The 26,703-nt window shown below is 33.1% G+C and overlaps 1 protein-coding gene across 6 annotated transcripts in view; it reads left to right on the forward strand.

The window, feature by feature from the left end:
* Positions 1 to 26,703, forward strand: part of USP25 (ubiquitin specific peptidase 25) — a 117,196-nt gene that overhangs the window by 32,322 nt on the left and 58,171 nt on the right. For all 6 annotated transcript variants that reach the window (XM_019748906.2, XM_019748900.2, XM_019748902.2 and 3 more), the window contains 4 exons: positions 3,207 to 3,330; positions 14,122 to 14,284; positions 17,834 to 17,920; positions 26,326 to 26,463. In XM_019748906.2, the coding sequence (XP_019604465.2) occupies positions 3,207 to 3,330; positions 14,122 to 14,284; positions 17,834 to 17,920; positions 26,326 to 26,463 (512 nt within the window). The remainder of the gene's footprint in view (positions 1 to 3,206; positions 3,331 to 14,121; positions 14,285 to 17,833; positions 17,921 to 26,325; positions 26,464 to 26,703) is intronic.

Genomic DNA, 26,703 nt, shown 5'->3' on the forward strand with positions numbered 1-26,703 from the left:
CTCATTTATGAAATACAGTTAAAAACATCTTGCCTTGTTATTTGCTTTTGTGTTGCTTGAGTTACAATTGATAAATTATGAAAAGCTCTAAGTGTAAGTCGTTGCTATTTCTAAGTGAGTTTTCTGCTTCATCCAGTTTGGTTTACTTGTCAGTCAAGAGGTTATTTATTTATTTGTTTGTTTATTTTTAAGTATAGTTGGTATGCAATCTTATCCTGGTTATATTAGTTTCAGGTGTACAATATAGTGATCTGACATTTTTATACCTTACAGTGTGATCACCCCACTAATTCTAGTAATCAATCATCTGTCACTGTGTAAAGTTATCACAATATTATTGACTACATTCCCCTTCTCCTTTTCACCCATCCCTCCCCCCCCCTTCTGATAACCATCCCTTTGGTCTCTGTTTCTGTGAGTCTGTTTTTGTTTGTTTTGTTTTTAGATTCCACATATAAGTGAGATCATATGGTATTTGTCTTTCTCTGACTTATTTCACTTAGCATAATACCCTCTAGATCCATCCATGTTGTTGAAATTGGCAAGATTGCATTCTTTTTATGGTTGAGTAAAATTGCATTGTATATATGTACCACCTCTTCTTTATCTTTTCATCTATCAGTGGACACCTAGGGTGCTTCCATATCTTGGCTATTGTAAATAATACTGCAGTGACTATAGGGGTGCATTTATTAATAGTGTTTTTGTTTTCTTTGGGTAAATACCCAGAAATGGAATTGCTGGGTCAGAAGGTAGTTCTAGTTTTAGTTTTTTGAGGACCCTCCGTACTGTTTCCCACAGTGGTGGCACCAGTTTGCAGTCCCACCAACAGTGCACAAGGGTCCCCTTTTCTCCACATCTTCGCCAGCTCTTGTCTGTTGACTTTTTGTTAATAGCCATTCTGACTGGTATGAGCTGATATATCATTGCAGTTTAAATTTAAAATGGGATTTGGTTCTTCAGTAATCACTGGAAGAACTGGAGGAGGGTTCTGCAGCTCAGCCTTCTGAAATGACGCCCAGGTTCTTGCAGGACTGGCCAACCAGGGAAGCTACTCCCTCTGCCCCAGTCAGGAAGGTAGTGAAGTGGGAGGCTGCCTGTGGGACCATCGAGTTCAAGAACATGCCTCTGTAGCTGTAGCCCAAGGAACAAGCAGCCAGGTTCAGTAACTGCCACTGAGCTGGGCCTGGGCATTGGAATGCAGAGTGTAGTCATCACTTCTCTCTATCTGTTGACATCCCTGAAACTGGAAATTGGACACTGGAATGCTACCAGGAAACACCCCACATCTGTTCAGTCATGATGGAGAAAACAGCCCAAAGCAGCAGGATAATAATCGCTTCCCCTTCACTTCTGCCTTCCAAATCTCATATTAGTGCATCCAGTTGTTAGAACCTAAATTCTATCCAGAACTTGAACCACAAGTGAATCGGGAGAATAGATTTGTTTTTATCTTCCCATATTCTGTAGTTGAAGAAAGCACACTAGGAGAATGGGAGAATTGAGTCTGAGGGCTAATTGATCATATCACCAAAACCTGTTTTTCTGCTTCTTTGAGCTTTTCAAATTACTTTCATTATTCTCTCTTTACTTTCCCAAGTTATAGTCTTTATTTAATGACCATGATGGTCGTCATTTTTATTAGGCCATTTCCTGCCTCTCTAGTCCTAGTAGCTGCTGCTTCATTAGTATTTCAGTTGTTCCAGACAGCTGTGGTCTAGGTGGACTTGGATTTTGGAAGACAGACTTAGGAAACCTTTGGCCTGCTGGTAAGTGTAGGGTGCTCCATCATTTCAGTTACCTTGCTGTATAACTATTCCATGTTATAGTTTATTTGGATCCTACTTACTACATTTTTGTGAGGTTTATTATACTAAGGATATTTTAAAAACACCTTCCATAGGTACCTATTATTTCTCATGTTTTGAATATTCTTGTAAGCTACTGTTTGGAGAAAAAGTGTGGATAACAATAGAAGTAGACTCTTGAAACTGTCAATATACATTAATTCTTGCTCATTAACTATGGGATAGTCTTTTCTAGTTAGTATGTGTATAAAACCCAAAGCCAAATGGTAAAATGCAAGTGCCTATTCTTCCATCCCCCACCCATTTTGTTTGTTTCTCTTTTGTAACATATCAGGATTACAAAGAAAGAATTATTTTTTTAAACATGTCTCAAATACAAATAAATTAATGCAGAACCTGTCTAAAATATCATAAGCATACTCTCAACCACGGAAAGATACGGCAATAACAGCTATACTTTCTCATCATACTGTTTTTGAATCTTCTAAGTAGCAACATATGGTTCCTATGATTTAAATGATAATGGGATGTTATTGGCATCTTTTTCGTTATGGAAATTGACCAGTTTATATTGAAAATTTGGATTAAAAAGTGTGGTTTTTTTTCTGAAGATGGTAATAGTTATAGCCTTTATTCTTTGGAAAAAGAATTTTTATAGCATTAAGCCTATTTTCTTTTATTAGAAAAGAAACTAGTATCATTTATTTGTATATTTCTTTTTGTGAAATGAAATCCTTTCTTAAATTAAAAGAAGTGCATGTTTATTAAATATTTCAGAGGGTACAGAAGTGTTTAATATAGAAAATGAAAGATCCTTACGCTTTTTTCTCCCATAACTCTCCTCATCAAAGTTAACAGTTTGATTCACTTCCAGATTTTAAAAATAATGTATATACAAACATATATAGAGGGTGCCAAAAAATGTATACACATTTTAAGAAAGGGAAAAACTATTAAAATTGTAATACTCAATATATACCGATAACAAAAGATGAATAGTATGGATGAACTGTAGTGTGTGTGTATTTGGGTTAAATTCCTAAAGCCTAAATGTAAATGTTTAATTATGTTGATTGCAATTTTTGTTGGTAAACAATTGTTTTTAGCAGTTTTATGCTTATTAACTTTTAATCAGAGACTTCATAGTAAATATTGAGATTCCTTTGCAATGAAAAATAGATTCTTATTGCTTTAGATGTATTTTAGAGAAGAACATTAAGTTTTGACGTATAACCAATTTACAGTTGATTTGCAATCTGTTCAGAGAGGCTCTTACATAGAATCAAGCTGGTGCTGACTTTGATTTGAAAGGGGATGTTGGGTATAAAATCTCCATGATGCGAACTTCCTTCATTTTGTTTGACTTTTGATTTTGAGAAAGATAGTTTTGCTTTTCAGATGTGATTGATCTCACTGGAGATGATAAAGATGACCTTCAGAGGGCAATTGCCCTGAGTTTGGCGGAATCAAACAGGGCATTCAGGGAGACTGGAATAACTGATGAGGAGCAAGCCATTAGCAGGTAAACACGTCATTTGTGTAAGTCGATATAAGTACGCTTTCTAATGGAAACAGTAATTGGCTTTCATTTCAAGAGGCACAAAGATATATTTTGTTATTCTAAGTAACTATGGATATACTTCAGTATTGTTTTTATGTTTTATGTAACCAAAATTTTCATATTCTAGTTCCAGTTGCATTTGAGGCTTACTAGATTTTTAAGATTTTTAAGTGGCATTATGGGGCACTAAGTTTAGATGTGCATTTTAATATTTCTTTGATTTTTTTTTTTCTTCCCTTAATCCCTTTTGGGTACATTGTCCAACTCAATTTATAGCCTTTTATAGCAGATGTCAGAAAACCTTTTCTGTAAAGGGCGTGTAGTAAATATTTTCGGCTTTGTTGGCCATATGGTTTATGTCACAGTTACTCCACTCTGTTGTTGTAGTGCAAAAGCAGCCACAGATAATGTGTAATTTAATGAGTGTGACTGTGTTCCAATAAATCTTGATTTACCAAAATAGTTGGCTAGCTGGATTTGGCTCATCATAGTTTGCCAAACTCTAATCTATAATGTGATAGTACATTTATAGGTGTTTTGTTTCTTTTAAAGAAATTGGCAAGATCCCAAGATGTGTGATAGAATACATCTTTTGATTTAAATAGCCAAAACATTTTAGTTTGAAGCTCTTTGATCCACCAAAGAGTTAAATAAATAACATTTGATTTTTATCACAAAAGGGTGCTGATTTTTTTTTAAATGTATTTAAATTATAAGTAACATGTAATCTTCTAAACAACTCTTTGGAGACATTGATAACTCTCTTGCTGAAGGAGAAATTTATCTTTTAAGAGGTTAAATAAATGATTTTCCAGAAGTACATAGCTGAAATAGGCCTTACAACTCCTGTGTTCTGCAAAACAGGTTGGTAGCAGACCATACCAGCGCTTGCAGATAAGTTCCCTTGGCACAATATCAATAGTATATTTCCTTCTAAATAATCTGAAATTACTCTATGGGTTAGGAGATGTCTCAAAATGCTATGTTTAACAAAGGCACATTTTTTCCTAGTAATACTTTTAAATGTCTTTGAATGTTATATTGGAAACTACCTTGTAAGACATTATATTAACATGGAAAGACTTAATTAAAATCTATTATTCTCTTTAGTTGTGGTTAATATCATTTAATGCCAGTAATTTTCAATGAAAACCAAAAAGGCATAGGCTATCTTTAGACTTTTTAGTTAGACTTATTTTGTAAAGGATTTGAAGAAATTATCAAATTAATTTTTGTCTTTAAAAATACTGGAATGAAATAATTGTGATAATTATAAAACTTGATAATACTTAAACTTTGATAAGAAATGTTTTAAACATGAAATACATGAATTGGATTTCATATTAAGGGGCCTGAAGAGCTATTATGTGAAAAAGAGTTTATAAAATAGAACATATATTGTGATACAAATATTATTTTAGAAAGCATATGCATGTTTTTGTTTATATGAATTTATATTAGAATACAAAATTTAAAAGTCTGCAAACATATATCAAATAGTGTCAGTAGTTTTCTTAATCTGTTATTAAGTTTAATGTATATGTTATATAATTGTTTTAGATACTCATTTTTGTCCCACAGGGGTGGGGGGGGGAATCTCTTAAGATAATGCTCTTTTTTATTCATGGTCTTTTAATTTTTAATGTACTTTAAAAATAATAAATACTGCATAAATATTTTTATTGTTCATTACATTGCAGAGATTTGGCTTAGTGTATTTTACATAAAATTATACTTGGTAGAAGTAAAAAAATCACTGATATACTGTTGAAAAATGTAATATTTTCCTGGTATGTAGATTTTATAATTTATAGTTTTAAAACATGTTAAGTGTAAAATGTGCAGTTAATGAGCATATACGTAAATCACATTGTATCAGAAAAAGGGGAATGTGAGAATTCCAAGTAAACTTTTGGCAAAGATGTGTTTGTTCCTGGGATTTATTAAGGTTTGGAAATTAAGTTCAGAAGGAAAAATTATGCATTTTAAAGGAAAAATTTGATATATCATGCTTAAAAGTAAATTTAACTGTTTGTTTATTATGAAATTTCATATGATGAAATCTTGCCAAATTAAATCCTAGAATCATTTGACTATAGTTATATTTCAATGACGTACTGAGTATGAATTCACACATTTGGAATACTATATTATTGTATATAATTAGATGAGATAAAGCCTATCTTTTTTACATCTCACATCTTATAATACCATAAATTTCATGGTATAATTTCTTAAGTTGAACGTTTTTAAATTGTACTTCGTAATGTAGTTTCTCCTTACTTTTAGGATTGGACGTATTTATAATTATCTCTTGGTTGTCATTGCTTAGATAGTGAACAAATAGAGTATGGATAGTTGAAATTTGCTAATAAACTACATTGTAACTTGTCTGTGTCTATGGCATATTTCTTGTGAAAATGGCTTGTCTGATGTAATGACTTTGAACTAGCTTTGTAGAAGGTAAGGCTAGGTTCTAGTTGGAATTGTTAAAAAGAGCACACCTTCAGCTGTTTCAAGAAATACGGTAAAATAAGATACATTTTTCTAGTGGAAACAGCCAGAATATATTGTTTCTGTTGGATATAAAATTTATGAAGATCTAAAAAGTATTACAAAATTGTTAAGATAATAAAGACTAAAATCAAAGTAAAAGAAGGAGTGTAAAGAAGTAAGTTTGGACACTGAAATTTACTTCTTGACATGATAAATTTGCTTGTTGGTGTAAACTTAAACTTGGGTTATTGAGATCCTTTTAGAATGTGGGGAGAAGTAGTCTCAGGCCATCTTCTATGTAAGGTGGGGAGCTCTAACAGGAGATCATTCCCTTCATTAAGTGGTTGTGCCAAGGGATGATTTATTCACAATAAGGGTAAAATGATAATTTATCTCCCCTCCCTTCAAAACCCCTAGAGTATGACAAAGATAGTTGCCTTGGCTCTGAGGAGTGCTGTTGGAGGTAATGAGACTTGCCCCTGAGAACTAGTACCATGATTTTGCAGCTGAAATCTGTGTCACTTTAGTGGTCCAATAAATCTTAACTTGGGGATTTAGTTTTAAAAGATGTTATACTGGTGTTGTCTGTAGGTCCTGACAGAATCAAAAATATGTTCTCTAGGAAAGTGTCTTTATCCTTGGCCTTAAAGAATCCACTTCAGTAACTTCTGAAGCTGTATAAGCCCTACCAGTTAAAATTATCAAGTATACTTGGAAAAAACGTTACTGTGAGAATCAGCAAAAATTATAGGCAGCAGAAATGCACCCATTTTTGTAGATATTGTGATTGAGAGAACTATGCTTTAGCTTTTAAAGGAAATAAATACTTGAAAATATGACCTAACACATTTGAAAAGAAACTAAAAATATCTTTGGGAAATTAAAATTACTAAAGAAAAAACACACAAACCAGAACACAGGCTTAATAGCACATTAAAAATAGCTAAAGAACATATTAGTAGACTAAAAGATATATAAAAAGAAATCATCCAACCTGTAACATATAGCTAAAAATACAAAAAAAGTTTGAAAGATATGGAAAATAAAGTGAATAAATCTAACATTAATTGGTATTACCCTGTTTCCCCGAAAATAAGACCTAGCCGGACAATCAGCTCTAATGTGTCTTTTGGAGCAAAAATTAATATGAGACCCAGTCTTTTTTTTACTGTAATATAAGACCGGGTCTTATCTAACATAAGACCGGATCTTGTATTAAGTTTTGCTCCAAAAGATGCATTAGAGCTGATTGTCTGGCTAGGTCTTACTTTTGGGGAAACACGGCATAGAAGGAGAGAGAATAATCAGAGGCAACATTTAAAGAGATAATCACTGAGAATTTTTCAGAAGTAAAAAAATAATCTGTAAATTCATGAAGCCCAACAAATCCCAATCGGGAAAATTAAACGAAACCAACACTTAGATTCATTATAGTGATCCTCCAGAATACGTAAGACTAAGAAAATCTTAAAAGTACTCAGAGGAAGAAAGTGGACTTATCCCAAAAATAGTGACAGTGAAAGTGACAGATGGCACAAAGTGACACAACAATAAGACACATGAAAATTAAATGATTTTCAATGAATGGAAGCAAAATAACTGCCAGAATTCTATACTGAGTGTAACAGTGTGAAGTGGTCTCACCAGGACATTTTTCCTTGTGATTAGGGCTCCAAGGGCACTTCTGAAAGACAAAGATTATTAATCTCTCTCCTGTCCCCATATCTCCCATACCTCCAGATACGGGATACTTGTACTGCCTCCACTGCTGCAAAATCAGTATCTCCCATTCCATTAGTTATAATTTCACCTTTTTGCCATAATTGCCTACTTGCACCCCACCTTTCATCCAGAAGGGTGGATGTAAGAGAATCAAAGGCACTTTAATAAAATTTAAGGGCCCAGTTTTGCCTCCCACTTTGGCCAACATGGGCCACTGTAGAGGAACTGGGTGAGCAGTATAGTCAACCAATTATTATCGTTAAGACACTCTATGACCATTCAGTGCCACAAGGAAATCCAGGTGTCTGAAATGGAATTAAGTCTGGGAGCCACCTGGCACGTTTATCAACCAGAACAGCCTAGAGTTGTCATTAGGGGAATGAAAAAGCATGTTCAGGAATGGTTAGGGCAGAATTCTGAATTTTTAACATAGCTCCTCATAACTCCCACCCTTTTCATCCTCACCATTACCTAGGAAGCAGCTGTGAGGGGGAATTGCCTTAGGAAGGTGTGTGGAGCAGGAGTAGTTGAGGGAGCCAATTGCAAATCTTTTTTAATTAAGTTGATTTGTGAGGATAATTCTAAGGCTCAGTGATACCTTTTACCCATAAGTGGTAGGAAGCACAGAAGGTCCATCGAATACTTTGACTATCCTTCCATTTTTGAGTGGTTTTTATGACCAAAAAATGTGCCATTGTCAGATTACAAGGGCTTATAAAAGTTGCAAATATAAAACAGATTAGTTTCAAGGGCCACAAGGCTGTGTGGCTAGTGTTGGGTGATGAGACTTGAACAGCAGTACTGTAACTTGAAAAAGTGTCAGTAGCTGTGAGGAACCATTAATAGTCCTAAGAAAGGCTGGATGGAATGGAGGGGAAAGTGGTCAAAGGTCTGATGTGGTGAGTCTGCCAAGAGTGGGCAGGAGCCACAGCCTGGACAGTGTGGCCTCCCTCACCATGAGAAAAAAGATCCAACTTTGGCAGGACTCATATGTCTGACATGCAGTCGTAGCCTGTGTGTCAGAAACAAAGTCCCTTTCTTTGTGCTCTGTAGGATTGTGGACGTGTTGCCATGTTGAGTACGCTGATGGATTGCAGCAGTGGTGGCAATCTGGGTGGTGCAGGCTCGAAGAGCCCTCTCGTTAGATCCAGGCACCACCATGCGTCCCCGTGGCTAAAGTGAAAAAGACAATAAAACAGTGGTACTTTGGTTTTCTAACGTAATCCATTCCGGAAGACCATTCAAGTTCTGAAACGTTCAAAAACAGCCGACAGCTAGGCCTCAGGATCTTGCACTCAGCGGAAGCCCCACGACACGTTCGACTTCCGAGTTGTGTTCAAAAACCAAAGCATTTACTTTCGGGTTTACAGCGTTGGTAAACCGAACTGTTCATCAACGGAGACGTTGGAAAACCGAGGTACTCCTGTACCAAGTGTTGAGCATGTGCAGCAACTAGAGCTGTCATACACTGTTGGTAGGATGTGTGATGGTATAGCCACTTTGGGAAACTGGGAATTTCTAATGAATTTCAACATATACTATGCTAGGACTTAGTATTTCCACTCCTAGGTATAGACACTTGGGAAAGGAGTGCAGAGTAGCTTTATTGATAATTAAAAACTGCGAACAACCAAATAGCCATAAGAGCAGAATAGTAAACAATGGTGGTATATTCACTCAGTGCAATACTAAGCAACATAATGGAAAGCATTTTCCTGGTACTTGCAAGAATGTGGAGGAATCCTCAAAGCAACATGTTGAGTGAGAATCTTGATGTAGAAGGATAACTGCTGTGTGATTCCATTTACGTGATGTTTAAGGACAGGCAAAACTAATTTATGGTGCTAGACGTCAGAATGGTGATTATCTGAGAAATGGAGAAGACACTGCTGGCTGAAAAATGGCATGAGAGAATTTTCTGGTATACAAATGTTCTCTATCTATATATGGGTATATACATAGGCAAAAAATGTCACTGACCTGTTTACTTAAGATTTGTGTACATTATCCCACAATAAAGTACTCCTACCAAGAATAAGCGAATGTATTTAGCTATGTTGGTTGATAATATACAAAAGTTATATTTCTATATATAAGAAAGAGTGAGAAGGTGAAATTTTTAAAAATTTTCATTTATAACACATAACACTATTAAAGACCAGGAATAAATTTGATAAGGAATGTACAAGAACTTCATGAAGAAAATTATTAAATATCATTGAGATATATTAATGGATATTTAATAGTTGAAAATATATTCTCTTTTCACAAATTGGAAGACTGAATATTGTGAAAAGTGGTCAGTTTTCCTTAAATTTGCTTATGGGTTTTGGGTGAGCACAATCAAAATTCCAGTAGATTTAAAAAAAAAAAAAAATCAATATGATCCTCCCTCCCTCTCTTCTTTCTTTCTCTCCTTCCCCACCCTCCCCCCTTCCTTCTTTCTTTTCTTCCCTCCTTCAGCTTAAATGTTTGTTTTTCAGTACGTTGCTTCCCCAAAATGGATTTAGATAATCTAAATGGGATGTTTTCAACATTATTGCTATAATGCAATTTAAATAACAATCAAAACAAGCAAAAAAGAAAAACCCACAGTAAAAATTTTAATGGGAAGATGAACATTTACCATAAGTAGGTGCTTTTAACTTTCAGTGTAATGTGTGAAAGGAAGAGAAACAGCAAAACATTTTGTGATCTTTTTGTATTACTGAATGCCATAGGAATGACCAGTGTTGGGAAGAAAAGAAAGCATGTGAAGTGTAGCGGGGCTTAGTTTTTGATTTGTGTCTTTTCAGGTTGCCTCTCAGCATGCTACATTTTGGTATGATCTGTTTCGGAGCTGTTTGAGGTTTGCAGTGTTGTTTATTTTTTCCTCTCCCTCTGCTGGCAACCTTAATACCTGCAATGCAGCTCTTGCATACTTTGTACCTCAAAGCCCAGCTATTAAATGGTACCACTGGCTTTACTTTGGTGAGGCCAGGGAAGGAACCGTTAGGTAGAACTTAGCTGTATAGAAAGCTTATTCATTATGCTAGTACTGAACTGTAGAAAGGAACTGGGTTTGGGAATAGAGTAGTACTGGTATTTCCTTAAAAAAAAAATAACAGAGGTAGCAGCATCTAATAAATTAATCATCCATTTACTTTAAACACTACTATTTATCATGTATGCTCTAAGGATGAAACAAATCTGTGTCTCTTCTCTTCAGATGCTGAGGAGAGAGGGATTGATTAACAGATATTTTTGGTGCAGTGTGATAGATATGTTAATAAAGTTCTTTAGAGCCAGGAGGAGGTAATAGGAGGAAACCTACTGGAGCATGTTCTTAGTCCCTGGTGTATCAAAACTGAATGTGTGTAATCTCTAAATCAAGGAGATTACAAAGGCATGGCATTCTTTCATCCACCATCTCTTTGTACCATAATTCTTTAGCCATATGTTATGGTTAAAGAATATTATAATAAGTTTATTTTTTTTAAAACCATACTTTTGTTGTAATGACAGATGATATCTACCATATGACTGAATTGAGGTACATGAATATTTCATTTTGTGTGTGTGTGCACACACACGGTGCCAAAAAATGCATACACATTTTAAGAAAGGAAAAATTATTAAAATTGTAATACGTGGACTTAGTATATACCGATAACAAAAGATGAATACAAGTCACATTTGACTTCTGCAATTATAAGAGGTGCTCAAAGTGGTTGCCATCAGCATTCAGACACTTCTGATTACGGCAAACTACTGCTTGGGCAACGTTAACCAAAGTGTCCACTTGTATACATTTTTGGGGCACCCCCAGTATATTTGTGTGTGTGTGTGTATGAAATATAAATATGATTTAGGAAATGGATGTTATTTTATTTTCATATTTTAGGGGATTTTGAAGAGAGCCATGAGCATGTATCTCTTGAGCCCTAATCAAACAGTTATTATAGTTTGTACCTAGTTTACCTCTGTAAAAAAAGATACATGGGAATGCTGGGGAGATGGTGTCTGCAGTTTGTATCTTTGACTTTCTTTCCCTTCCAACGTCCTTTGTGGATACTACAAACAGTGCAGGCAAGCTGCTTGGTCCTAGAAGGTAGCTTCTCCCAACTCCTTTGGGCGAGAGAGCAGGCAAGGGAACCACAAAGCTTTCTCTATCTTACTCCATTAAGGTAATGTTTATATTACATTATTTATATGAAGTTTATTTTTTTGGTGGGAGAGGGGCAAAAGAGGAGAGTGAGGGAATTGACTGTGGAAACATTAAAAAAGAAACCTAAAAGCTTCCTGAGTTTTAGTCATCTTAAGCAGCTCCTGCATAAGACGAATATCCTTATCTCGGGGAGTCTAGATGTAGATTTGGGCTGGGATGTTAACACTTAGGGGAGCATGAGACCTAGTTTTACTCAATCTGGTCTTGAGGCTGAGTCTCATTTTTTTAATTACCTCATGTGACACAGATTTTAGTTTTTGCAGATTGGGTGTATTTTGTAGAAATTAAGTATTCTCAAGTTTTCCATAACTATCATTATAAATGTTATCTGGCCTGTTGGCATTATTAAGAAGGGTGCGTTTCTTGTTAGTATTTTATTATGATTAGTCATTAAAATACACACAATGGTACAAGTTCAGCCACCAGGAGATTCAGGATTGAGTGTAATTTTCCTAGACATTTGCCCAGTTTATACTTTAGAAGATGCTCTAGAATTCTCTTTTTAGCGGTTATCGTACATGCCCAGCAGTACGTGTTTGCCTCTTCTGTCTCTTATGTGACCATGGCGCTAATTCTTCTTTCCTGTTTGTGGTCTTGCTGCTGCTTTCTCCAGAACTCACTGTTTTAGTTCACTCATCTCTAATTACCAAGATAGAAATAAGGTTCCTTTATTTGGAATACATACACATTACAAAGGGAACAAAATTTTCAAAAAAAACACTAGTTGCCTTGTACAAATTCAGTATGTTTCAGTTTATTATTATTATTATGTTACTTTATGATGAACTGTACAACTTGAACAGTAGGAAGTCTCTGTTCCTACTGGAACAGAGGAAATTGGTTCTTTGACTTTAATCTCTCCCCCTTATGTTCTTGCAAACTTGTTTCTGGTAACAGTGGGATATCCTGGGTAAATTCTGATTTTCTTCTGCCCCAGTCTAATTAATACCTTCCGAGGAGTTCTGGTACCTTTTCGTGGTAAATAGTTTGAGAAAAAGCCTTTAGGGGCTGAGGTTGCATTGGAGAGTTCAATATTAGGCAAAGAGGGCTGCTGATGTTGGCTCACTCTTAAAAATGACAGAGGTGTAAACTGTTTATTTTTAAATATGTGAGTTTACTTTGATCTTTACATTTTAAAATGTGTTGTTGTTACCTGCTTTGTTTTTTACTATGCGGTTTTGTTGATTCATTCCCAAAGAAAAACTTTATATCCTATATGCACGTGAGTTATTTCAAGTAATGGTAACTTGGAATCTTACTGCATTGTATCTACTGTCATGTTATAAATAGAGCTGTTAGAGACAAAGGAGTCATTTACCTTTTCCTCATAATTAAGGAACATAGCTATATTATTTTGACAGTAATCTGGTAGGGCAAAATCTTTAGGATAAAGATGGTATAGCATGAATGAGATTTTCTCAAGAAGCCAAAAAGTTAGAAAAACTAATTTTGGCTGAGGTTTTTGTGATTAACACACAAAGTGTTAAGACACCTGAATATTATTTATGCTGGTTTAGAATAGTAAGTAACACATGTCTTGAGCAGGTAATATGCTTGGTTAGTTCACATGTGGGAATAAGGATTTTCCAGCATGTTGTTGCAAGAAAACATCATTAAGTAAAGTAGCATTATTCTTGCCTTGTTTAGATATATTTAAGATATTCTGTGGGTAAGTTTATTGTGAAGAGGTTAATCTTTTGTTATTCTGATAGTTATTTCATTAGGTTTTTCGCTAGGCAAACTTTTGGGTGAAGAAATGAACACATAAGTATTGTCTTCCTTTATTTAGCTGTCATAGTCGTAGATCTGTAGAACTAAAAGGAACCCTAGAATTTGCCTTAATTTTTTCTATAGAAAAGCAAATTAATGATCAGAGGCATAAAAATGCAGTTTATTTAGTTTGTAATGTTTTCTTGATGATTCAAAATAATTTTTATAAAAAACCAGTCATTTCGTTATATTGTAAATATGTACTTTAAAACAGTGATTTCTCAGAACTTATCTAGGTGCCATATTCCTGGCATTAAACCTCTAATTTATTGAAACATAATTTATCATACTTTCTATCATAAACATTGTCTTTGTGACATTTTTTTTTCCTTAAGAAAAAAAGGTTGTCTCTCTTGATCTGTTGGCATTGCCACTGCTATGTTTTTAAAGAAAACTAACCTCTACTTCAATAAATATAGCCTTAAATATTATGTCCCCAGATACATTATCCAGCGCTTAAGTAATTAAAATCTTTAGTTTATGGTGTGCTATTTCCCCAGAGTACAGCACTAAATTAATACTGTTTTTCTCTTCATCATTTTCTCCCCATTGCTTAGAGTTCTTGAGGCCAGCATAGCAGAAAACAAAGCATGTTTGAAGAGGACACCTACGGAAGTTTGGAGGGATTCTCGAAACCCTTATGATAGAAAAAGGCAGGACCGAGCTCCTGTTGGACTAAAGAATGTTGGCAACACTTGCTGGTTTAGTGCTGTTATTCAGGTAAGGACGTTTCTGTAGACCTTACATGGTGGGCATGATAGCAATGGGAAGTAGGTTGGGGCTGTGTTTCTTTGGAGTTGGGTACTTGAAACATAACTACAGGCAAGGTTTTAAATATGCCTTTCTGTCTAAAGAACTAGTATGGAGATTGCAGCACTCCCCATCTTCTGTGCCTCTCTCTCACTATGGAGTTTTAACAATAGAGCATGACCTATGCCTTATTTCGAATTACTTGAAATACATTTCTTACTTGAAACTAATTTCTCCTCCCTCCCTGATGTTAGGAATTATTGTTAGAGTGGAAAGAAAATAGTTCTATATGTATTCCCCTGCAAATTTAGGGAAGAATGTAACCAAGATATGAAGCCAGAACTAATTTTTTTGTGTGAGTCAGATCAGATTTTTATATGTATAATAGAAAACGTTTTTCGTAGAATTATAGCCATTTATATACTATTTTTAATATAAGAAGGCATTTTATTTATTTGAGGCGTGTATAGATTAATAACACATTTTCTTTCTAACTTGGAAAGCCCTTAGTGGAATGTTTCTTGAGCCCCTTATCCTAAAATGAGACCTGTTAGTATGCATAGATATTTATCCTCTTTTAAATTTTGACTAGTTTTCTTTTTCTTTTTAAAACTCTTTCATGTGATACGACTATTTTCAAATTTTTTGCCATTTCAGATATTGGTAACGTTACCCATCAGATTACAAAATCTTGAATTAAACAATCTCTTTAAAACAATCTATGTATATAATAACATGCTTTTAATTTTTATTACTGATTAGGAAAATTAATATTTTGTATTTATTTTCCTAATACTGTTGAATAGTAAACTTATTATTTGGTGTTTCTGATGAGTACTTTTTCAGTCATTGGATCTGTATGCCATTTCTTTTTGTATTCAAAGCACCTTTTCATTTAGTAGCTTTCTCAGTCTGTATGTAGGACATTGTAAACTTTCATATGCTATTAAAGCAACTAACTGGTTAGTTCATTTTGTACAAGGTTGTTAATTGTGTTTTCTAGGCTATTAATATGAATTTTTAACTTTTTTCCTACTTCAGTGGTATAATTTTCAACTCCCCACTCCCCTTTTTGCTTGGTGTATAATACCATACAGTTTGATTTCCTTTGGTTTCCTGCATTTATACATCACTCTTTAATATATTTAGGTTGGTGCAAAAGTAATTGAGGTTTAAAAGGTTAAAAAAAAAAAAAAAATTGCAAAAACCGCAATTACTTTTGCACCAACCTATACTACAGTATATATTAGTTAGTAAGTAATATGCTATGTTGTTTTTCAGGTCATTAAAACGTTAAGGAATACCTGGATTAGCATAAAATTGTAATAATATCTTTGTTCCTAGCCTTGATTATGCATTAATTATTTACTTACACGCCAACAGTATCTAAAATTTTATTTTCTATCTTAGATTTTCTTAGAGCTGTTTAATAGACTATCTGGCTGTATTGTACTTGTGCTATTAGTAAGGGTTTTTGCATTTCATTGCCCAATCTAAATTTCATAATCTAGAGTTCATTTTAAAATAGGAAGCATAGTTTTAAGGCTGTGATCTGAATGTTCATAAATGTGCTTCGCTGCCTGTATTTGCACAAGTAGATGTTATTGCTGCACTGTTATGGCCAAATAAATGAGGCTTATTGATGAGAAGCTTCTCATAGAGAACCGTAAGAAGAAAGCAAGCACTTGCAAATAACGTTTGTTATTTAGAATAGGTCCTCTTTATTTCTTCACACATATTGTAAGAAAGACCCATTAGAAATAATTAAATTAATATTAACAGATTTGGGGATAACTGCTTTTTGTTTTCATAGTATCTTAGTATCTCTTAGCTCAAATATAAAAGAGTTGTCCATCTATTTATACCTCAAGTGGTGTTTATTGACCTTAGCTTTTACTTTACATTTCAAAGTTTTGGTGTTTTTGTTGGGATGGGGAATGAACTGGACAAAATTGTTTATCCTCTAACATTTGAAGTAATTTTACTAATTTTAAATTTTATCTTAGATTAGTGCTGCTTAACTGGTAGCGTGGCTTTACCATACTCTTAACATAGGCAAGTATAAGGCACTTGGGATTATTTTTTCTTTTGGAGAAATCTAAACACCTAGAAGTAACTTCTAACCTTGAAAAAATGGGTCATTAAACTGAAGTATTGATATACTGACTTTTGGAAGTATGGAAAAACATACGCTTCAGATCTTAGAAAATTGTGGGTGGGGAAAAAACTTTGTCTAAAGATCACTTCAAGTTTTGTTTTTTTACTGTAATTTTAAAGTCTTTTCTGTTTTAAGTAGCTTTTCATTTTCACTGTACTCTCATAAATCATATAATTCCAGGTTGACTAAAATACAAGCATCGTGAGTGCAGAGAGCACATCTTTTAGGTTATTCTGGACCAGAATATAGTAGTGTCTGACACATTAGAAGAGCCCTTTATGTAATTATCGAATGAATGAACCAAAAAGGAGCACATTTATGTTGGAATTAAGATTTAAGAAGCTTCTATCACCCTAATGATGTATGGGATTGAAAAGATCCTGCAAGTTTTCAAAAAAATTCTAAAAAAAGGTTTCTTATTGATTTGTGGTGCCTCCTTAATCTTCTGTCAAGTTGGCTAACCCATCTTTACTTAGATTTAATGCATTATCCCCTCCTGTACAGTGACTTTCAAACTTTATAAACTGACTCACAAAAAGGAATACATTTTACATTGTAAAACACCTTACACGTACACATATGTAAAATATCTACAATGAAATTTTACAAATAGTACTCGGTGGTAAATTTACTGTGTATAATATGGTCTGTTATTTTCCATTGTATTTTATTTCAATTTTTAAACAAATATTCTTCATGATGACATTAATGGATTATAAGTTGTAGTTTAAAAATCAGCTCTAGGAAGTCTTTCCATGGGCATCTTTCATATGCTGCCATTATACTCTATGTGATCAGGATTATTGGATCTTTGAATCACATTTCTATTGTTAAACACAAGTTTGTTATACACAAACTTTATAAACTCCTTTCTAGTTCCGTGTCTCCTTGAGCATAGAGATAATATATAATTGCTTTGTGTCTCCATCACCAAGAATCTGAGTCATAAATTTATTTGTGCTATGTTTCTGTAGAATTGATACCTCTAGATAACTTATAGTGAACATAGTATGTTTGAAAAGTTCTAGACTGCATTTGTATACTTTTATTTTGAGGAAACTGTATATTAGGAGAAATATAAAGAGAGAAAGCTTTTAATATAACACATAGTATTTTTTTTGAGTTGTCCATGTATAATTTTCTGCATTGTAATACAATAAATATTGTTGATGATCAAGAATAGTGTGTCAAAATATAAGAAATTTGACTTTCCTCAAGAGAAAAATAGGCCCTTCTTGTGCCAGTTGCAACAATTCTGTGATAAGTAGTATAGTTGTCAAGAATAAATCACGTGTCATATTTTTACAGTTCTGTTAATAGAATTTTCCTTTGGGTTATCTTAAATTGTTGTTCTTTTTCAGTCATTATTCAATCTTTTGGAATTTAGAAGATTAGTTCTGAATTACAAGCCTCCATCAAATCCTCAAGATTTACCTCGAAACCAAAAGGTAAAATTATAAAATTATTTAAAAATTCAGATTTTTGAGCAGAGGTTCTCCATTTTTTTATCTGTGTTTATTTGGGGGATACTTGCCTCTCATCAAATCTGAAACAGTGTCAAATTTGAAGTCAACCCACTAATTCAATTACTACTACTTTCTGTAGTAACTTTCTGTTCTTTGTCGGTGTGTTACAAATATGAATTTTTCTTCACCTGTGTGTCAAGTATTATGCCAGTTTTTTTTGTGTAACTTTGGTAAGTGCTTTTTTCTTTTTCTTTTTGGACTGTCCAATTTTAGTAAACTTTATAAGCTGCAATTTACAGTTCAAAATCTTTGTCTCTTGAGAAATTGTGTTGAAATTAAGCTTTTTTTTTTTTTCCATTGTTTTTATAGACAAACCCTTTAAAAGATTAGCTTTGCGCTGGCTATCTTTGCAGTGTGATCTATTTTATAAATTAATATTGTTAGGCAATCTAATGTGGCCGCACAGACACCAGGGCCACATTGTCTAAGTTCTGGGAGCAGACCTAACACAAGACATATCACCTTACTTTATCTGCTCAGTTTCCTTATATGAAAAGTATCAATGACAATAGCACTATTTTATCAAGTTGCTGTGAGAATTAAATGAGATAAAACATGTAAAGGGCTTAAAAGTTCCTAGTACATAGTAAGTACCAGGTGTCAACTGTTGTTAGTTATTATATTGTTCACTATAGCTTTTCAAAATATAGGACTGATTTGCATGCAGAAATTCATACTTAATGGAAAAAAATAATTATAGTGATAATATAGAAATAATATGCTTGAGCGTAGGTAGTGATCTTGTCATAAAGAAATTATAGCCCTAAAGGGAACTGTTTGTCAAGATGAAGTTAGTTTTAGGTTTCATTAAAGTATTGCGTTTGTGTGACCTACTGTTAGTAGTTATGATAAATTATGAAACTATGGTTTTCTTTTAGTGTATAATTTTGAAAACTAGTTTTTCTGCAAACGTGAAATGTTTATAATGCAAACTAGTGGAAATACAACTATTTATAACCAGCTTTTTAGACTATAATCTTTAGGTCATAAAGTGTCAGGGTGATAAACAAGCCATTTTCAAAAGGGAACCAAGATAACTGACAGCCTCTCATACCTCCAGAGAAATTAATTAATCAAAACTGCCTTCAGTCATTATAAGATTTAAATGAAACTTTTTGGGTTATTGCCTCCCTTTATCACAGTTTGTTAATATCAATGGTCCTCTCTTCTGATGTCTCTGTTGGAGTATATTTATAATTTACATAACATTATTTAGGATTATTATTTCCAATTACATATTCATATATTTCTTTTATATTCCTAGATTTTAGTACTATACAGACTTTTAATTTCTTATATTCTTCAAAGTGTTGAATAAGACCAAGTTAGTTTTCTGATCTTACTTAAACAATTGTGATATCCATGCTTATGTACCAGAGCTAGTTTGGGGGTCATGGGAATGTTCAACTGAATGCTAGAGACATATATAAATCCAATCACCAGCACCTTTCTAGAGAAATCTGTTTCTTTTTTTTTTTTTATTAAATTTATTGGGGTGACAATTGTTAGTAAAATTACATAGATTTCAGGTGTACAATTTTGTATTACATCATCTATAAACCCCATTGTGTGTTCATCACCCAGAATCAGTTCTCCTTCCATCACTATATATTCGATCCCCTTTACCCTCATCTCCCACCCCCCACCCCCCACCCCCCTTACCCTCTGGCAACCACTAAACTATTGTCTGTGTCTATGAGTTTCTAAATCTGTTTCTTGTAGTGGCATGGTAAGCATGTCCAGGTGTCCCTTCAGCTTAAGGAATAAAAAGAATCTCTACTTCCATTCTGAAAAAGACACTTATTTAGAAGAATACTGTGCAGTTTTATAAAACATTGTTCCACAGATGAGGTTATTCTTTAGTTTGGCATGCTGACAGTAATACATGCTATAACTTGACATCTTTGAAGCAGACATGTGGGATTTATAGGTAGTTAATCAGCCACTGATTGGTGCTACATTCAGTTGAGGTGATAAACGATAGGTTTTTAAAAAGGTGTCAGTGTGACTTGTCACTTATTATTTAATAATGAATTCATATCTAACTCATGTTTACTCCTACACTGAGTTTGAAAACTAATGTGTTAAGATATAGAATATCCTCCTTGGGGATCCTTTGATCAAATTCACAGATGTCATTTGCATGCACTGTTAGGCAGGATATTTTTTACCAGCAATTAAAGGTTGCCACAAATATTCTGTACATGCTGAGTGAGAGAAAGAGATGGAGTCTTCGAAATTAGTTTGTATTTTAGGTACTTGGTTATTGTTTCTAGAAGTTGAAATTAATTTAATACATTCATATTTATTTGTACTGTGTGTAATTTTAATGTCTAGTAGAACTGTGAGGTTACCAGAAATTTAAAGATAGATTCTCACTGTAAACAGCTCACCCTTACTGACCTCCACATATATCTTCTTTAACTTAAAAAGTTACGCACTGAGAGCAAAACATGGTAAACGTTGAGAACACAGAGATGCATAAGCTCAAAATATTTGGAAGTAATCATATAAACAGCTAAAGCTTTGTTAATCGTAAGGTTATTTTATTTAAAGTCTTTATTTTAAGGCAAATATTTCCAAATAAATAATATTCCCCTACTTTTTTACTACTCACAAGTGAGAAGAATATGAGAAGGGAATGTGATTACATGAATACCAATACCTTATTACTAGGCAAGTACCTGAAGGAATTTTGAATTTTACAAATAAAAGTGGCATTCTGGAATTTCTGTCTTTAGCTGTGGTGAAGTAACAGAGACTGGATTTACAAGTCTCAATACATTTTAAAGGATTCAAAGCATGCAAAGTATGTTTTCTGACTGGAATGACGTTAGAAATTGACAAAAAAAAATCCAGAAAATCCCCCTGATAGTTGGAAATTAAATAATACACCTCTAAATAACCCAAGGGACAAAGAACGAGTCAAAAGGAAGAGTTTATTATATTCTGAACTGAATAAAAATTAAAACATGATATATCAAAATTGGAGGGATGCGGCTAAAGCAGAGGTTAGTGGAACTATTTGAACAGAACACCTTATTAGAAAATAAGGACGGTTTCAAATTAACAACAATTAGTTGTAAAAAGCACATTAATTTGAAAGCAGAAGAAAGGGAATAATAAAGAGCATAAATCAATGACAGAAATCAGAAAAACAATAGAGAAAATTAATGGAATCAAGTTACTTAAGACGATCCATAAAATTGATGAACTTCTAAGTAGGCTGAGCAATAAAAAAGAAGGAAGAAATAAATTACCAATATAAAGAATGAAAGGGGGGATAGCACTGCATATTCCATAGATAATAAAAAAGAATAGTGGAATAGTATAAACAGATATCTTAAAAACCACAAGCTGTTGAAGCTCACTGATGAAACAGTAGATAACCTAAATATCCCTATATTTTAAAAATTAGATTTTTAGTTCAGAACCCAACCACCAAAAATTTAATAGCAAAATAGTTTACTGGTGAATTATACCAAACATTAGAGAAATAAATAATAGCGGTTTTCTAAATGTTTTTCCAGAAAATTGAAGAGGTAAAACTTTTCCCAACGTATTCTGTAAGCCCAGCATTATCCTGAAACCAAAAGTAGAAAAAGATATTCAAAGAAAATACAGATCAATATTCCTTATGAATATAGAAACAAAAGTTGTAGTAGATTTTGCAAATTGAATCCTGTGATATATATAGAAAGGATAATACATTATTAGCAAGTTAAGTCTATCCAGGACTGCTAGATTGGTTTAGTGTTCAAAAATCAGTGTAAGTCATCACATTAAGAAACTAAAGAAGAAAATCCATGTGATCATCTTAGAAGATGAAGAGAAAGGATTTGACAAAAGCTAACATCTATTTATGGTAAACATCTCTCAAAAAGTAGGAACTTTCTTACTCTGGGATAATGCTCATTTTTTATGAAAAATCTGCAACTAATATAAACTTAATGGTGAAAGACTGAATGTGTTTTCCCCAAAAATCAAGAACAAGCAGGATTATCAGCCCTTACCACTTCTGTCAAACATTAGACCGGAGTTCTTAACCAGTGCTATAAAGCAAATAAAAGGAATAAGCATGCAGATCGGAAAGGAAGAAATAAAACAGTTTTGTTTTTTTTAATATTTATGACTTGATTGTGTATAAAATCCCAAGTGCTTTAACAACAAAAAAAAAAGAACATGCTTAGAAGCAAGAAATCAGTTATCAAGGTTACATGATATAAGGCAGACATACAAAAATCAATTATATTTCTAAATACTTGCAATACACAACTGTGAATTTAAATTTTAAAAATACTATTATACAATAGCATAAAATATGGACTGTTAGGGATACAGTGCACAAAAGATATATGGAAAAGTACAAAATATTACTGAGAAATTAAAGAAATGGATATATACTATGTTCATAAATCAGGAGATTCAATATTGTTCAAGTATCAATTGTCAGTAAATTAATCTGTTCATTCAGTATAATCCCATTCATAATCCCAGGAAGCTTTTTCATAGAAATTGATAAACCGATTCTAAAATTTATATGGAAAGTCAAAATATGTAGAATGGCCATAGCAATTTTTAAAAGAAAGGAGTAATTGTCAGGCTACAGTGATCAAGGCACTATTATTGGCAAAAAGTTACCGTATTTTGCCATGTGTAATGTACACTTTTTTTTTTGCCCAAATTTGTGAGAGAAAAATAAGGATGCGCATTATACATGGGTAGTACTAATTCTGTATCTATATAAATGTTTTTAATTCTTTTATTTAAAAGTGTAACTCTAGAAATCAATAATGATATCTGTATGCAAAATAATATCCTGGAATATGATAATCGGTTTTGTTGAATTTATGTCGAACTTGCAACGATGAAGAATTCTTGACCTTCTGTGATGTGTAAATTGTAAATTTGTTACTGGTACATAAAATTTCTTGTACCTTGTGTCTGTGCTTGTGTTTTGTAATTATTTTTTACATAAAATTTATTGTCCCATAATGTGTTAAAAATTAATGCTAAAATTCATTTATAATACAAAAAACAAGTGCCTAAATGCAAACAAATAAAAATTTGAATAAAAAAATTAAAACGAAAGATTTTTTTTTCCCTGGAAGTTTGGGCCAAAAACGTGGTTGTGCATTATACATGGGAGCACATTATACATGGAAAATACGGTAATCATATAGAGCAGATGAACAGAATGAGTCAAGAAATAGACCTACACATACAGGGTAAATTGATTTTAATCGGTGTTGCCAAAACAATTCAATGGGCAAAGGAAAATCTTTTAAACTAATGGTGTCACAGACAGAAAAATAATCCTCAGTTCTTACAAGACACTATACAGGTGTCCCTGCTTTAGACATCCAAAGAGCATTTTTGCTTTTATAAAAAAAGTTGTTACAGTGCTAATGTAGGTCTTTTGCAACAAAGGTCAGGTGGCATAAATCGAACTTTCGGAAAGCGGAGGATACTCTTCACTTTATGCCATTTTAGCTTAGGAAAGATCTCACAGGAACACTACTTTAGGATAGCATTGGAAACCTGTATATGATCAGAAAATTATAATGGATTATAGATCTAAAAGGAAGAACTAAACCTATAAAAATTATTGAAGAAAACATACAATATTTTAGTGCCTTGGGTTAAAAAATTTTCTTCAGTAAGTCAATAAAAGGGCACAAATCATAAAAAAATGATAAATTGTACTTCATAAAAATTATAAACTCGTGATCATTAACAAATTCATACAAAATGAAAAAGCAAGCCACAGACTGGAAGAAAACATTGGCAAAACATGTAGCAGATAAAGGAATTGTATGTAGAATATATACAGAATTTGTATAACTCAATAATAAGGCAAGTAACCTATTAATGTATTGGCAAAAATAGTTGAACATACACTTCACCAAATAAGATATGCAGATTATAAATAACCACATGAAAAGATGTTCAACATTATAAGTCATTAGAAACATGTAAATTAAAACTAGAGGTGCTACTGTGTACCCACTAGAAGAACTAAAGTTAAAAATATTACTAAGTGTTGTAGAATGTGGACCTAGAACTCTCATTACACTGCCAGAATATAAAATAGTGTAATGCCTTTGGAAAACCGTTTGGTTGTTTCTTTAAAACATCTATAAAATCTAGACCTACCCCTCCAGGGTTTTACTCGAGAAATGAAAGCATATATCCACACATGTACAATAATATCCACAAAAGCTGGAACAGATTAATGGATAAGTAAGTGTTGTATATCCATACAATAGAATACCACTGAGCAATAAACAGAATGAGTTATTATTCATACAATTACATAAATGAAGCTCAAAATAATTATGCCTATTGCAAGAAACCAGACTAAAACAAGTACATAGTGTATGATTTGATTTATATAAATTTCTAGAAAATATAAAGTGACCATAGTTGCCTGAGGATGATTAGGAAGAGGAATGAGGAGTGAAGAAGAAACTTTTGAGGTGACGGATAGGTATGTTCTCTTGATTGTGGTGATGCTTTCATGAATATATACATGTCTGAAGCTAATCATTAAATTGTACACTTTATAATGTACAAGCATATTGAACATCAGTTATACCTTCATAAATCTGTTTGTAAAAAGAAATACAGTGTTTGTGTGGTTTCTATATGTGGATATGTGGTGTGATTTTCATAATTTAGCCAAATGCAGTAGCTACTCAACATCATTTACATTTTGCCATTTGAAATTCAGAAAGATTTTCTAGCCACAGGAATTGACTGAGAGAAAAGTGTTTCATTCTATTAAAGTATTTTACTTTTCAAGTATGCTTCTCAACATAATGCCACTTAATTTTCAAGTCATTTATTTTATCTTTGTTAGTTGGCAAGGAGTGTCTCAAAAAAAACTGCACTGACTTTGGATATAGTGATAAATGAAGAAATTGATCTTGGCAAATTAAGAATATTTATGGAAATTATTTTGTGGATTAAAATTCTTAGTAGTTACACTTTTAAAATGTATTTATATAGGGAAATTGTAGACTAGGAAATACCACAGAAACATCATGGATTAGTTTTCTATCTCATTTAACTTTTATCGTCCATAATGAAATTTGTTATACTTAAATAAAATCCAAGTTTTCCATACTTAACATTTTTAGGGCAGATAATGCACTTCCTGATTACTATAATGGTATACATAGTTTTGGGATCAAATGGTAAGTATTTGGGATCAACTTTATTCCCTTACACCTGTTTCTTAGGATTTTTTTTTAATGCATTCTGGGAGCAAGTATTTCTGTATCAATTATATTAGTCCGAACAGTAACGATGCACACACACACACCCCTACAATTTTATAATGTTGACAATGCCAGCCATGCAAACTTGGAAATATTTTTTAATATTTAAATAGTCTATAAACTTTATCTGTTAAAATTGTTATTGCAAGAGCTAACTGTATATGTACTGCATTTGTTACCATAAAGAATTTTTCTAAGGTATGTGAATTACATTCTTTTTAAAAGTTTCCTTCCTGTTTTAAAATAAATTGTTCATGGTTAGTAACATTGCATTGTTTTTATTCTTTCTGGAGGGTTTGGTTTAATCAGCAGTTAAGAATTGAATGCTTGCTTTGTATAGCAGAAAGTTGTGGGATACAGAAGTGCTCATCTTTAAGAAGTTTACAGTCTTATTTGAAACAAAAGTAAGATTTCAAAAGAACACGAGGATGTTGATTCATTAGTCTAATATAAGGATCTAGTCTAATTATCAGACTAATTTTAGTCTAATAATTAGGATCCTCACACGATATTGGCAGTTGGTGATTCGTGGTTATGTGAAAGACATTCATTTTAGTAGATGTGGGGTTTGAAGGAATCATTGACTTGCAGAGGCCTGGGAAGGCTTCACGGAGGAGTAGGGATTTTTGCTTAAATGGGTGGGTTTATTGAGGTAAAGTACTTAAACATTGCCTGGCACATAGTTACCACTCACTGAAGGGTGATTGTTACTGCTGTCAGCAGCAGCTGGGCCCTGCTGAATGAAAGGATTATAATAAACAGACTTGAATGAGGAGAATACTCTTGGCTGGGTATTGACATGATTTGCTATGAATATGTTGCATTTATGCTAAAATTGTGAGTTTAGCTTAGGTCCTTTTCTGGTTTTGTGCTTGATGTCTTTGAATCTTCTACATGACACCAACACTCCTTTAATTACAACGCAGGAGTGCTGCTCATTCCTAATTGTATTAAATTTTTGGTTAGTTCTAAAATGAATACCTATTTACCAGTAAGATTTTGTTAATCTTCATTTAAAGGTTGTTTTTTTTTTTCCTCCACTAGGAGCATCGGAATTTGCCTTTTATGTGTGAACTGAGGTATCTATTTGCACTTCTTGTTGGTACTAAAAGGAAATACGTTGATCCATCAAGAGCTGTTGAAATTCTGAAGGATGCTTTCAAATCAAATGACTCCCAGCAGGTAGCTTTATTGTGCTTTCCTGATTACTAACCATTTGTATTTTATTTAATCTGATCATATAATAAGCAGTTTTTTCAAAGATCCATGCAATTGAAGATGTTTTTATTCATCTTTATTAAAAATCAGCTGGAGCCATTTGGAAGATTGACTTTAAATTAAGAAGAAAGTCATAATGATCTTGAAAGTGTTAAGATAAATAAAGGTGTAATTTATATTATGATTGAAATTGATAAGTGGAAA

This window comes from Rhinolophus sinicus, linkage group LG01, assembly GCF_036562045.2.
Source record: "Rhinolophus sinicus isolate RSC01 linkage group LG01, ASM3656204v1, whole genome shotgun sequence".
In the NCBI taxonomy this organism is placed as follows: Eukaryota; Metazoa; Chordata; class Mammalia; order Chiroptera; family Rhinolophidae; genus Rhinolophus; species Rhinolophus sinicus.